The sequence below is a fragment of the Typopeltis vanoorti genome, chromosome 14 (assembly GCF_054136105.1).
Source record: "Typopeltis vanoorti isolate ZY-2024b chromosome 14, IOZ_Tvanoo_1.0, whole genome shotgun sequence".
Classification (NCBI taxonomy): domain Eukaryota; kingdom Metazoa; phylum Arthropoda; class Arachnida; order Uropygi; family Thelyphonidae; genus Typopeltis; species Typopeltis vanoorti.
In genome coordinates this window covers 27,887,058-27,902,863 of record NC_143562.1, presented here as the reverse complement: position 1 = coordinate 27,902,863, position 15,806 = coordinate 27,887,058, and the positions used below count along the sequence as shown (strand labels likewise).

The window sequence follows — 15,806 nt, the reverse complement described above, 5'->3', positions numbered from 1 at the left end:
TCCATGGATAACATTAAGCTGCAAGAGCAGAGAATTCCATAAACTCCAGGATAAGAAAGAGGAGGATATTTGTCTTTAGGTGAGATAAGAAAGGTATTAAGTTTGTGAACTAGATGGAAAGAGACTTAAGTTAATCTGTTGAAGTAGTGCTACGTTTTCTGAAAGTACTGTAACATATGGAATCCAAATTATAGTAAGTTCTTCTTGAGGCAGGTTAAGATGACAGCCATAATTATCGATTATTTTTTTGATAGTTCTTGCATTATAACTATTGGAGATAAAGGTAGTTCTTATAATAAACAGTTCTTTGTTTAGAAGAGAATCTATATTGCATACATCTCAGTAATGAAGTTGTTATATTATAGTGGGATCTGAGCAGATTTTTTAGGTGGAAGATGAATTTCATTACCTGGTGTGAGACCATCACCCTTCTTATTAGAGACATGAAATGGCTTAAAGTTTCATGTTCAGTCTCTAGAACAGGGTTTCTGGACTATATAAAGAAATAAATTTAAAAGATACAAAAAAAAATTTAATTAATAAAAATAGAAAATATCCTTAGCCAATCCACAGTACAAAAGTTTTCTGTTGGTTTGCAAATAACCTTTTGTGGGTGTGAGCAATATAAAAGATATTATACTATCTTGAAAGACAGCAGAAGATCCCATTTGGTCTTCTGATTTTGAACTGTCAATGTAAACAGGCCCAAAATCAGAGCATTTGATTCTATGAGCTTGAAAAATCTCCTAGCAGACAACAAGAGGAGTGGAAAATTTGGGTAGCCAACAAAAAAAGAAAGGCTGCACGTGTTATGTAAAAAATGACATGACAATAGTGTATTAAGTGGCATCTGTGCTCCATTGTCTACCCCATATCTAGAACTTGAAATAGAGTTTTTAATTGTAACCCAAAGAGTTTTATGGCAGTCTAATAGATGTTGTACAGATTTCCCCACCATGGTCAAAAAATAGTTGCCCACATGGCATGGTCTGAATGGATTTTATTTTCATTCCATATAATAGAGAAGCTGTTAGATGTTACAGTAACAAAAGGTCTTTCATTTACTTTGCTATACAGACTAGGGACGAGCAAAATTTGAAATGCTCTAGTTGCATTTTTATGGCTTAATTGTGAATATGATACAGCCATTGCAGGATACTCTGTCTGGCAGAAGCATAGAGTTGGGATCCATAATATAATAAAGTTCTGATTTAATCAGTGATTTGTACAATTGAAGCTTCACTTGTGACATCACTTATGTGGCAAGTAATGTATGTGAAGGAGGAAACTAAGTTTATTTCAAATATGAACCCCAAGAACTTAGCTTCTGTTGTATTTGAGATTAGAGTTTGTACTAGTCTGAGATCTGGGTCAGGATGAAGACCACATCTGCAGTTAAAATGCACACAGTCTTCTGTTGTGAATTCTGTGGCTTGTTGCAGCTATCTTTCTATGAGCATCATATTACATGAATGACAGAAGATGGTATCCATATAGAGGGCATGACTCACAGCTGGAAGAAGTTGTTGGATTGCTGAATTAGCCTTGATTGCAAAAAACATGATGCTTAAAACTAAACCTTGTGAGACTCCCTCTTTTTTTTTTTTTTTTTTTTGGTATATGATCAGGATACAGTGCTTCTCACTCATACTTAGAAGATTTGGTTGGATAAAAACTTCTGGATAAAAGGAGGGGGACCATTCCCTCTGAGAATAAAATTGTGTAAGTCTTTCAAATTCTGAATATCCAGGCAATGTCATGTGCTTTTTTTTTTTTTTCATATGAAAGAAAATCAATATCTTTTGTAAAATGCTTGCATTTTACAAAGCATCGCTAATGGATGCTTTTAGCCAGACTAGAGAATCGGTTATTTGTGGAAACCAAATTGTGTCCTGGAAAAAAAAAAGTGATTTCTCTCCAGAAACCATACAAGATGAGAGTTAATCATTATTTTCTAGGATCTTGCATAAACAGCTGGTCAGAGCAACTGGATGATAGTTTACTGAGGATTTCAGATTCTTCTGTGGTGTACAAAAGGCAATAATAATTGCCTTTTGCCAGGTATCTGGAAAAATGTTCTCACAAAATATTCTGTTGAAAAGGTATAGTAGTTGATTGTTAGCAACTGATGACATTTAACCAAAGCAGTTTTAATTTGTTGTATTCTTAAGTGCTGCTTGAAGAAAACAGTTTTTTTGGTCAAGGAATTTGGGAGGATAAGAAGATACTGCTGAAGTTTTATCAAATATCCCCCCCCCCCCTGAGAGAGTCAGCAACTGTACATCCATTATGATCAAGGATGGAGCTAGTAGGTGGTGTAATCTGCCACCTACTAGCTTCTTCTTTACCAGGTCAGTAAAGAAGTCTTGGTTGTTCTTGTTATGAACAAAAACAACCAAGACTGTGTGTATTGGATTCAGGATTCTTTTTGGGTTTCATGATGTGTCTTTGCTTGGGTGCCTTTGAAAGCAATGAGATTTCTTGTTGTGGGATATCTGTAAAAGATACTCCAAGCTTTCTTCTATGCTTCCTTAGCTGTCGTGCAGTCAGTGTTAAACTATGGTTTACAGAAATGTCAGAGTAGTTTTTTGCATCACCCCACTTGTACGAATAGTATTCTAAGGTTAGACAGATTTGGGATTTGTAAAGTTAGTAGATGAACATGAGTAATGTTTTGAGTGGAAAAGGAATACTGTGTGTCAGGAAAGGCTAGAAATAAGTGTAAATCTGAGCCGGTCTTGACTGTTGAGCTGAGTGTTTATCAAAGGTAAAAGTAAGGAGAGAATTTATTAAATACTCCTATATAAGAGTATTTGCTCAGTATATAATGGGCATTATTCAGGGAGAAGCAGAAAAATTGGCTACAACAAATTATGACAAGAACGAGTCATGTAGTATGTGCACACTTCCATGTTCTCGGTTGCAGCTGTACAAGTAGGAGGAAACACTATTAAAGTTCCAGGGGAAATAGGTATAGTTATGTAATTAAATGTTATAATTTATTAATTATAAACAATTAATAGCAATTACTTCTCAAAATTTAGTGATAGGCATACAGTCTGATTAAGATTTAGCATCGTCGTGTAGGATTTCACAAGATTTTTAAATGTATTATGCCTACCCCACATGTCTTTAAGGGCTTTGCTTTTTCTAAAAAAAAAAAAAAAAAAGTATTTTAGAAGCATTGAAGGTGACTGGTTTGTCATCATTCTATTGAAGTATAGCGATCATTGTTTAGGGCATTTGTATAGAAGATATGGATGCTATTGTTTGAGCACTGGAAGGTTTGTCAATATAATAAGAAGCATGGAGAATGCTGTTATCGGCAAAACTGGATAATACAATTTGAGGTTAGTGAGAGAAGGTCTGTGTTCATGAGGAACCCCTGAAAACAGCATCAATGAAGCAGTGATGGTGTTTGCAGAAACCTCTGCAAATAACATTGCTGCTTCATTGGTTTTAATGAGGCTGTAATGTTATTTGATAAAAATTTACTTCAGAAATTTCTTTCATATCTATAGCTCTTGCATAATTCTATCAATAGATTCCTAATAAGTACTCTCAAGAAAAGTACAGAATACTCTGATAGTAGTACACAAGTAAAGATGCATCATTATTAATTTCCTATGAACGGTTTTTCTCCAAATTTATAATTTTTCCTGGCAGCAAACCAACTGGCATGACATTCTAATGATAGAATGGTTCATTTTGTTTTAGTTTAAGCAATAGAGAATACAATTTGGTCAGCTTAATCCTAAATTGCACATCCATCCATGTTTGTTCATTATTCAAACTACTTTCTTGTTCACCATGCAGCTTTAATTTGAATGAATTTTTGTTAATTATTTCAGTAATGTTAACTACTTAATAATTGACTCCATAATCATTCATACCTGCCTGGCATTTCTAGGAGTGGAGTATATCAGTTGCTTAAAGTAGTCCCTATGACTTTTTTTTTTTTAATATCATTATTTTATGTACCCTCATGCTTTTCTCAGCAATTATGCAGTTTCAAAATACTTCTCTAAAAATTAGTTCACTCCCTATAATCCTGTGAATATTGTTTCATGCCTTCTGTTAAATGAAATGCTCATAAATTGTTTTATTCATGTGTGATTCTTTTCCTAGGATTGGGGACTTAACTTGCCTAAATGCTCATGCCATTGTAAATTCCACCAATGAGTCTTTATCTGATAGAAATCCACTGAGTGAAAGGATCTTGAGTAGATCAGGACCACAGTTAAAGGAGGATCTCAGTGTAAACATAAAGGGTATGGAGAATCACTAATTTTTTTAATTTATAGCAAATGTATGTTTTTGAATCCTTTAGCATATAAAATGTTTGGATAACCGAACTGAATTATAGATTCACATTTAAAACTTTCATTGTATTTCATTGAATCCAGTCAGTTCATAAGTGTAAATGAAGCACAGCACATGCAGTTTATTTAAAGGAAGTAATATCACAAATTAATATATTGCCTTATGTAGCATATAGTAAAATCCCCTTAATTCAAACTCAATAATTCTATGTCTTAATAATTCAAAGTGCATACATCTTGAAATACACTTCTGTATGCTTTTCAGCTGCATTTTTAAACTGAATGAATTAATTTCAGTAATGTTAACCACTTAATAAGCATGTACATGCACGCACACATTGAATATCTGCTTAATGTGATACTACTTATTGCTGTAACTATCACTTGACTGTAGTTTTCCAAACCATGGGAATTCTTCATTTAAAATGAGTGCTGTTTCATACTGCTTATTACCAGCAAGTATGTACATAGGAGTAAAGCACTGAATTTACAAGATGTCATGCCATAAAATAAGTATTAAACTGAAATGTGCATTCATTATATTAGACAGTTTTTATCTTTTTGTTTTGTTTCTGGTTAAAGGGAATAAACAAATTTTCAGTTTTTTTTTGTTTTTTTTTTTCTCTTCTGGTTTCATGCGATATATAACAAGGTATATTGTGAGGGTAGAACCAAAAAAAAAGAGATGCAAAACATTCTGTAGTCACATGTGCACATAACATGCTAGGTCAAGAAGTTGCACTCACAGTGCCCATATACATGGGCATTGTGGTCAGCTGATTTTATTGCTTCTTGATAAAGAAATAAGTGTGAAAAAGATAAGGTGTTAGTAGAAATTAGTGATGAGAATAAAGCATTCTTTGGTTACTTGATACTTTCAGTAAAAAGATTGCACTTGTAGAGTACAAATAGGTGTGCATGTTTTTGGGTTTTAGAACAGTTAAATAATTTTTATTCTTTTATTCTGTGGTCAGCTGATTTTATTGCTTCTTGATAAAGAAATAAGTGTGAAAAAGATAAGGTGTTAGTAGAAATTAGTGATGAGAATAAAGCATTCTTTGGTTACTTGATACTTTCAGTAAAAAGATTGCACTTGTAGAGTACAAATATGTGCGCATGTTTTTGGATTTTAGAACAGTTAAATAATTTTTATTCTTAAAAGCAGGTTTTATTGATATCTCCATAAAATAGGAACAGTGATGCTGTTGAATCTGTTAACAAAAGTAAAACTAGGAAACATAATAAGTTTACAGATTTGAATAAGAAACTTCATCATTAAACAGACTGAATGAGATGAATTTCCATAGCTGTTGCAATGATTCATGCCAAAGTTTCTGGAATAGAAAACTATATAGGAACTGGAATACAAATAAATATAAATAATTTACTGACTAAAATTATCTATAAGCTGGTATTTCACTAACTCAAGCTAGCATTATCAGCAGCACTTTAACAATACACACTCAGTGAAGACACAAAAAGAAATGACCTGGATAACAAGGACAGTCACATATGTGGAGGATGAAAGAGTTCTTTGTGGTGATTCTTGTTATTAATGCTGATAGATAGATAGATAGATAGGGCAGTGCAGCAAAATCTATGCAAGATCATACAACCAGTTCTTAGAACTTGTTGCTTCCAGGAACAGGCTCTTTGATTTAAATTGGGATTTGTGAAACAGCCTGGCTTTCTTCCATCTGATGAAGTGGACTTTCTCTAAGGCATGTTCTGATAGTCCAATTTCTCAGCAAACCACCAAAGAGCAGATTGTAACACAACATACCTTGGCAAAAGATCACTTCATCAGATTGAAGAAAGCTAGGCTACTTCACAAATGCTAGTTTAAATGGGAAAGACTTCCTGAAGCAACACAGATTCTACAGAATGAGTAACTTCCTGAGTAACTATAACAGAACTGGTGATATGATCTTGCACAGAGTTTGGCACACTGCCCTATCTACCTATTGGCATTAATAAGTGGAATCCCCATGAAGAGTGCCACTGTTGCCCTCCATGTGTGACTGTTCTTGTTATCTGGGTCATTTTGTTTTGTCTCTTCACTAAGTATTAAACTGCCTCTGATTATGCTAGCTTGAGCTAGCAAAAGATCAGCTTGTAAATAATTAATTTTAGTCAGTAAATTATTTATTTTCATTCCATTCCTAATGTAGTTTTCTGTTCCAGAAAAATTGACATGAATGGATGATGATGATGATGAAATTATAGCTGATATTTCACCCTGATTCAACGTGTCAGTCATCTGTGAAAGACATTATCATCCGTAAATATACCCTGAGATTGCAAAGTGTGAACAAGGTACCATTAAGAGTGGTCAAACAAAGGGATATAATTTTGCTACTTGGGGGGGGGGGGGAAATCTAGAGTTGTTTTGCAGAGAGAGATGAAAAAGATATAGATCTTTTGGCAGAAATGAATTGTGGGAAGGTGCAGACTATATATTATGATTTAAGAAAGATTCTAGTTGCATGTTTGATTTTAAAGAAAGGTTTTTTTTTTTTAATTTAAATCATTGTAGTACTCTAAATGAACGCAGATGCACCATTTCTGTACTGTATTATTATATTACAATATGCAAATAGTGTATCTTATTCACAGTGAGCAATCAGGACCAGTTCCACACCCGATGAAATTATCTGAATATTGGTTTACATATTCTTTCTTAGAACACCATCCAGCTACTATATTACTATTGTTATGGCACAGGTGACAAGGACTGATGTGAATTGGAGGTGCTTAAGATATTACAGAATCTGAAAGCAAATACAGATGTGAGATTGGACTGGATATTGGATCTTGCTTTAAGAGAATGTGCAACTGGCTATGCCTTTCACTGGACTGTTTAAGTCTTAGCTCTAAAAAGTCTCATGAGACTGGAAGGAGGACAAAATACTTCCTTTACATATAGGTAGCAAATAGGTAGCTAGGACTGTGGTAGCAAATTATAATCAGTCAGTATCACAGGAGTGGTGGTAATAGAAAATTGGTCAAAAATAAAATTCAAGAATGGGTGGATAAGAATATGATACTCTATGAAGGGCATTGTGAATGGTCAGTTATGCCTTAGTAATCTACTAACTTTTTATAATAGAGTGGCAGCTGAGTTGAATAAAGGGAATGGCTACATGGTGATGATACTGCTGGATTTTGCAAAGACATTTACAAAGCCTGATGCAAAGCTGGGTAGGGTAATAATTAATCAGGGTGATGTAGAGAGCTTGCAAGATGATTTAAATAGCTGATAGTATGGGTAAAACATAATGGATATCAATTCAATTTAATGTGGAAAAGTGTAGAGTTATGAATTTAGGATACAAAGATTGCAAGCTGTGTACCACATTGAGGGAACTATACGCCAAGAAAATTGAAGCTAGAGATTTGGGGGTTATAGTAAATAAAATTGAAGTTTAGAGGGCATATTGCCAAGGTAGCCAGGGTAGCTCAGATTGGTTAATAAAGAACACACACTAACAAGCAGAGATGAGAGAGTTATCGTTTCTCTTTATAAAGTCTTGATATGACCACATCTGCATGACTGTGCTCAGATCCGTTCACCTGGGTTTCTTGGCGATGAGGAAATGGTGGAGAGGGTCCAGAGTTGAGTGTCCTAGATGATGAGTTGTCTGTGGAATGCTTCCTATGGAGATAGATTGAGGGTTTGTGGCTTGCAAAAGTTGGTTGATAGGCAGAAGAGGGGGGAGAGGGGTATTACAGAAACATTAAGTTCTTTAAACAATTTTATAAGATTAATACAAATGGAAGTATTTCAGCACTTGACTTGGGGGAAGAACAAGAGGCTATCCCTGGAAGTTGGGTAAGAGTATGGTTAGCAAGGGTATGAGGACTAGATTTTTTGCTTGGCAAGTGGTTTACCTGGGTTTCTTGGCGATGAGGAAATGGTAGAGAGGGTCCAGAGTTGAGTGTCCTAGATGATGATGTTGTCTGTGGAATGCTTCCTATGGAGATAGAGTGAGGGTTTGTGGTTAGGTTATGGAATGGGTTTCCTAGTCAGTTGTGAGTGCTTTGTCTGTTAATGGTTTCAAGTTGCAAATAGTTTTGTGTCGATAGTTGGAGTCTCCCACAATGAGTCTTAGGACTCCATGGAGGTGCCTGTGCAATAATTATAATATCAAGAAAGGAACATTAAGATAAATGAATGGGGAGGGACTGGTCCCCACTGCTCATTGATCATGAAAATTGCTCACGACAAGGTTTTTTCAGGTAATGAATATATTGAAAAGTAAAAAATACAGAACATAAATATACAAATACTGGTCATAATCCTAACTTGAAGGCAATGATTTCATTCAATCGGCCACATGTTGACAGGTGCACGCACACACACACCATAGACTATCTTATCTCTCATGGATCTCTGGGGAGAGTGGGTTTCTGATCATGTTCTTTGTGTGGTATTTCCAAATTATAAGTACAAAAAAAAAAAATGACAATGTCTGTGTCTTGGTGTTGCAGTGTTCTTTTGGGCCCGTTATGTTTCTGAATCATTATCTTCAGTTTCCTAAGTATGTTTCCATAGTTAGGAAACTGAAGGTACATATCTTGACGATAAAGCAGAATGCTAACTTAATATATAAAACTGTTCTTCAGTGATTTAGGATATTTTGAACGGTGTTAGGGAGGACCAGTATACATATGAATAGAAGAGCACATGGACTACAGTTCTGTTTTTATGCATCTTTTTTGATGTATGAAAAGTATACCCTATCACTTTTTTTTAGGAAATAAATTCTTTCAAATAATTTGGTAATAACCTTTTAATTTTTTTTTTTTAATTTCTGTGTAATCAGGAATGATTACACAGAAATTAGTGCTTTAAGTAACTTGTTAAAAATGATTTTTAAAAAATCCAGAGTTTCTAAGTATGGATAATCTTCCTTTCCTCACCTTAGTATCTAAACTGTTTAATTTTTTGCATCTGCTTGTGTCTTGACTTTTGGTAGAATAATTTATTTATTTATTTGTAGGGGGGGGGCTCTCCTTTTCCTCAACCATCCCTTAGGACTAGTTGAGCCTTCCTAATGAGGGATTAAGTATGTAGTTTATGACTATAGATTAGTGTGTGTGTGTGCGCGCTCATGGTCCAGTTTGCCTGTTCTGAGGGACGAAAAACCCAAGTTTCTGGATGAAAAATCCTCTACCTCTGTATGAGATCAGCTAACTCACCTTTAGTCGAAAGAGACCAGATAAAGGTTCCTCGCGTCATAAACGGAAATCTAACTCAGATCTTTCTGAACAAAGAACTTCGTCTGAACCAACTGAGCTACAGAGGTTCTGGTAGAATAATGTATTTCAGCCATTCAGATACACAATTTTTAGTCATGATTGCAAATTGTATATGAAATTGCATAATATAATAAAATATGCAAAGCTAGTGTGATTTGAAAATAGTTGAATAATTTCTAAGACAAGTTAATTCCTTGGTACATTGTTTGTCACTATATTTTACATTAATGGTACTCTCAAAGCCTAGTTGCTGTTTTCTAAGAGTGAAATAATTCCAATTATGACAACACTCACTGTTAACATTTAGTTTGCATAATTTGCAAGTTTGTCTGTTTGGTTGGTTGAATAGTTAGCATAGCTACTCTCCAACTAGCAGGCTGTTGGTTAACACTTTGACTGCTGCGATACTAATTTTTTTTTTTTCATCTTCACAGACCACTGCACTGAATCGTCATATTATTTCACTTAACCGCACTGTGAAAACAATTTTTTGTTTTTGTTGGGACATTTATTCAGTGTGTGACACGTGTTTCATGTGGCCGCTGAGCAAAGTAAGACTGTGCCTACAATAAAACACCACATGACCATGTGAGGCATGTGCATTTCACGTATAACCTATCTACCAAGTTTGGATTTCTTAGTATATTTGTTTACCAAGTTGTTGTGACTTTGTTTTGTTTGTTTTATTACTAGCTAAGTGATATAGTGAAACAAAAAACAGGTACTTCTTTTCATTAGGTAATTCTGATGTAAAATATTGAATGTTTTGAGAATGTTATTATTTTAGTAATATGGGTGACTACGAGAGACAGCAGCAAAGATTGCAAAAACTTTTGGACGAATTGATGTCCGAAGAAGAAGACCATCCTTTCGAGGGCTCATCTGATGATGCAGAGTACAAGCCAAGTGAAGCAGGTGACTCATCATCTTCAGATAGTGAAAGACCACTCTTGAAAAAGAAAAAAAACACTGTCAGACATTCCTCCTATTTTTCCATCTCATTTCTCATCCACTGAAAACTATTTTACAGACGACCACATCACAAGCTATTGAGAATGTTGTGAGTAATTTCTACCTAAATGATTCCTCAGAAAAAGAAAATGAAGATGAATTACCTTCTCTGGCGTGGGGCGAAGTAACAGGAAGGTATTTGAAGGAATTTCCATTTGTAGATGAAAATGCAGGAATACTTGTTGAACATTTTGAAAATATGTTTGAAAAGTCGCCCATCGATTGACATTAGTCACTTTTCGAGGCAGGATAACATTCCTGCAATCAATAAAAAACAAACGACATAAATTCGGAGTCAAACTATTCAAGTTATGCGTCGAAGGCTATACCTATGACTTCAGAATTTATTGCGGGAAAGAGAAAAATTTGGCAAATGCCAATGAAAATGTCCCAACTACTGTTGTTATGAAATTATGCGACCCACTGCTGGATTGTGGCAGAACAGTTTACGTAGACAATTATTACATGAGTGTAGATCTCGCACATAAATTACTTGAAAGAAAAACACACTTCGTCAGTACCTTGAGGAAAAATGACCCAGGAGAAGTAATTTAAAAAAAAACTAAGAAAAGGTGAATGTATCTCTATGGAGAGCAGTACAGGAATTGTGGTCACGATGTCCTAACTCTTTCTACAAAGCATGTTGGTCATTTTGTAGAAAGCAACCAACACTTTCTCATCTGCATCAACAAGTTTGAGAAAGGGTATCAAATGGTACAGAAAAATTGCCGTCGACATGCTTCTAGGGTAGTTTGTCATAAACTCTTATTTCCTCTATAAAGGTGTGACTGGTAGAAACATATCAATAACTGCTTTTAGAGAGCAAGTTGCCAAATCTTTGTTAGGTCTGTCTAAAAATAATCAAGTGCATCAATTCCAGAAGATGAATAAACATATCTTGGCAGATATGGGTACATTCAACAGGCGAAGGTGTGTTGTTTGCTATAATAAAATATCAACAGAAAGTGGCAGAAATGTTGCAGCTAAGAAAGCATAGACTTCTCGGTGGAAATGTGACCAGTGCGAAAAATATTACTGTATGACCTGCTTTTGCGAAGCCCATGATTGCACCCTTTAGCAATTTGCTTTTTTTGTTTTCATTTATTGATTAAAAATAATAATAATAATGTTTCATTTATTGTCTTCAAGCTGAAATCAAAATAGCTTTTGTTTCTTGCCTTTTTGAAATAAATACTTCAATTTATCTCCTTTCTTTTTATTGACACACTTGCAAAAAAATAGTAAAAATATATACATATATTTTCTTATTTTGATGCATAAAAAATTTCAAGTATTTTGGTGGGCTAAGCTCAGTTTCTAGTGCACCAGGCCATGCTTATATACAGCCCATGCATTGCATTAAAAATAACTGCTGTGAGACACATCTGTTTCACTAAGGAATAATGACAAGTTAACTGTGAAACAGATATGCATCACATGGTGCTAGCAGAAAGTGTATGCATGAGGCACACTTGTTGTATATGGCAATCAAAGTGTTAAAATTCTGCCATGGGCATGGATGTTTGAGTCTTTAGGTCAGAGATAAATTTCATCACCTAGTATGTAACCATCTTTCTGCTTATTAGTGACCTGAAATGGCCTGAAAAAGTTCTATCCTTTAGAGTAGGGTTTCTGCATTATGTAAAAAAAAAAAAAAAAAATTCTTAGCTCATCCACAGTAAGGATGTACTATAGGATTTTAAAAACCTTTTATGATCAGGAACCACACACAAAAGTTAAGTTGAGCCATCATCAACGAATTGCTCTAGTCATATTTCGATGATTTTCTGGTGATACCTATGAATGGTCATTCTCTGCAGGTAAAGTGGATAAGTGGCATTTTTCAACTAAGAAAAGATATGCTGGAAGTCATAAGAATATCCCTTGTGTAAATTAATTGCAAGTGTAGTGGCATACATTTTAAGTACATAAAGGAAAAGGATATTTTTGCACAATTGTGTCAAGTGTACTCAAAATGAAAGAATGTATTACTTTTGTTTTTATAACAACACCTATTAAAATATTTATATAAATAAGAGCAACATTACTGTTGAGTAAATTTGTTTTGTGGCTAATAGGTTTAAGTTATATTTCTAAAATATTTGCCTTACATACTAGGAAATAGTGATGATTAATTAGTATATAATTTGTTAATACTAGATTACATTGCTATCAGTTTGTTGTCTGTGAAACCAAATAAATATATTGTTAACATAACTGAGTTAAACATTGGGTTTCTTATGTCGATATGCTGTATGCTATAATAATAATATACAGTAAAACCCCGAAGTTACACGGTAGGTGGGACCAACAAAAAGTGTGCAAGTCGAATTCGCGTAACTAGGGGTATAATTTTGCATGTAATTTATGTATACAAACATACAATTGGGACCAAAGGTTTACAAAAACGCCTATATTTTTTAAGAAAATAATCATAATTGTAGTTTTTCGTACATAAAAAAAAAGAAAGTTATTTCGATGTCGATGGTTTCATAAAATCTAATAGATTCGTCTGACGGCATAATGTCTTTTTCTTGTCACGCAAAATTTCTTCATAGCAAGCTAATGATTTTTTTATTCCTTGCCTTGTGGCTACAATTCATTCCTCATTAAAATCTATGTCCTCCAAAATCTGTAAACCTTTCTTTTATGATTGTTCTTACTGTGGATTCCTGTAGATCGAATTTCTTTGCTAGATCACAAATTTTCATTCCGCCTTCAAAATCCTTAATAATGTTGAGTTTTGTTTCCAAAGTCAATGTTTTTCTTTTCTTGCTAGCAGTAGAAGAATCGGACTTGCTTCTTTTGGATGACATTATTTTTATGGGATAAAATTTTTATCAAGAACATAACATTAAACAATTGCAAGGTTTGTGGACTATAAAAATCGTGTATGAATGGAGGCCACGCGAAACACGTCAGTGCTTGTTCACAGCATGTGCGACACTGGCGAATGCGGCCGGCAACTGAAAGATACGACTACTGGTGAGGCATGAAGCAGGATGGGAATACGTACATATAAGAAACCGTGTAAGTCGGGATATGACTGTACTATTAATTCCTGTTTAAACCAAAAATGAATTACAGCTGCTACCAGACAACGAAACTCAGAAGTAAAACCAAATGAGTAGTAAAATTAAACTGGCTTACCTAACAACAGATTAAGCTATAATATACTACATTCTGGCAATCATTTAAATATGAAAATGATTTAGGTATGCTTGACAGTGTAGAAAAGATAAGAAAACAGAATAACTGGTACATCCATAAACTTGTCAAATACAGATCACTTTGGTTCTAAATTGTTTTTACAACTTTGAGTAGACGAGGGGGGAAAAAAATATATTGGCAGATGTAACCCAACCACCACTGAATTCAGGGTGCATGAGTCGATTGCATCTTATAAAATATTGTGATGCCATTTGTGAATAAATAGAGACTTTTAAGCTTTAATATATCCCTAAAATCTGTTTCTCTCTAGATCTATAGGTGTCTGGATAATGTTTGTGTACCATGGTTTGGTCAGCTTGAGAGTACTTCATCTGGGTTCCCAGTTGAAACACAATCAGTTGTCCATTCATGCTATTCATTTACTATAGGTTTTCAACTTTAGGGAACCTATAGTAGATTATATAGGTGGAATTATCTTGAAATTAAAAAAAAAAAAAAAAAAACTGTCATCCATTTGTGAAAAAAATAGATATCCAGCATTCACCATTCATTACAACGGAAGCCCAGAAAGAGAATCTGCATGAAGATGTCTTCAGTTTTTTTTGTTGTTTTTTATAAAAGACAAGCCTTATAAACTCAAGGAGCTATACAACCTCATCCATAGTAGGCTGTTACAAACTCTCTTACAATGGGATTCAAACCTATGACCTCTTGGTTGGAGAGTAGGTATGCTATCTTCTACTCAGTGGGTTATTAATATGTTTGTATTGAGTATGAATGTATGTATTAAATATGTGAAAGTAAATCCAAAATTTTGTGAATGATCAAACTGTTATACGATTGTAATACTATATATATATAATTTTTTTTTTTTTAGTAATTCCATTATTTTGCAATTTATAATTATTTTGATGTAATTACTATTATCATTACTATTATTACGGGCAACTCCAGGGAATCATTAGACTCATCGAGGGAGGCCCCAAACATATTCATCACAACTATTCGACATTCATACAGTATCTATCATACCTCGCCTTAAACTCATTCACTGTCACAGCATCCACTACAGACTCAGGGAGCGCGTTCCACTCATTCACCACTCTAAAAGTAAAGAACCCAGCTCTAACACCTTTACTAACCACACTTTTGCCCAGTTTCCATGGATGTCCCCTAGTCCTCCCACAACCAGCCCTGTTCTCAAAAATATCTTCTGAATTAATTTTATAGAAACCCTTCAGTAATTTGAATGTCTCAATCATATCTCCCCTCCTCCGCCTATCAACCAATTTTTGCAACCCACAATATTGGCATATTGTAATACCTATTATACTATGTAATACCTATCTATTAAAAATTTCAGGTTGTAGAACAGGAGAAGCAAAAATAACTAAGGGTTATAATTTGCCTGCCAGATATGTTATTCATACAGTGGGACCAAAATTCAATGTAAAGTATCAAACAGCTGCTGAGACTGCACTGTTTTCCTGTTATTTCAAAGTATTACAGCTGATGAGGTAAGTTGATAATTAACAACTTCATTATTTTCTTCAAAATAATGAGTAATGTGTGTGTGTGTATGTGTGCATGCATATCAAGATATTTCCAAAATTGTAGTTATGGTAACAGCACATCAGCACATAAAAATATGTGTTAGGAGCTGAAGAGCACATTTGCATCATCTGTTTCATGCCACATGAAATGGTGCCATATAGCTATACCATCAACTGATTGAAAACTTGGTCTCAATCAGTTGATGGTACAGCTATAGCAAAATCAGACCACACATATGCAGTGTGGTCTGATTTCTTCATGCTAGAGGTATTGAACTAGCAGAAATTTGTTCTCAGTTAAAATAAATATATAGAGGAAATATTACATGGAATCAAATGTGGATTGTTACTGCATTTGTAAAGGGAGATTTTGGAGGTCATAGAACATCTGCTGCTTGGTCCTGACCTTACATTTAATAATTCCATCTTTTTGGACTGCTGAAGGAACACCCAGCTGATTTCTTCTACAAAATATATGTGTTTATGA

At 34.4% G+C, this 15,806-nt stretch overlaps 1 protein-coding gene across 1 annotated transcript in view; it reads left to right on the top strand.

Moving 5' to 3' along the window:
* LOC150099328 (protein GDAP2 homolog) overlaps nucleotides 1–15,806 on the top strand; it is a 165,308-nt gene that overhangs the window by 12,771 nt on the left and 136,731 nt on the right. The window contains exons 3-4 of the mRNA XM_090403551.1: nucleotides 4,129–4,271; nucleotides 15,130–15,283. Of these exons, the coding sequence (XP_090259677.1) occupies nucleotides 4,129–4,271; nucleotides 15,130–15,283 (297 nt within the window). The remainder of the gene's footprint in view (nucleotides 1–4,128; nucleotides 4,272–15,129; nucleotides 15,284–15,806) is intronic.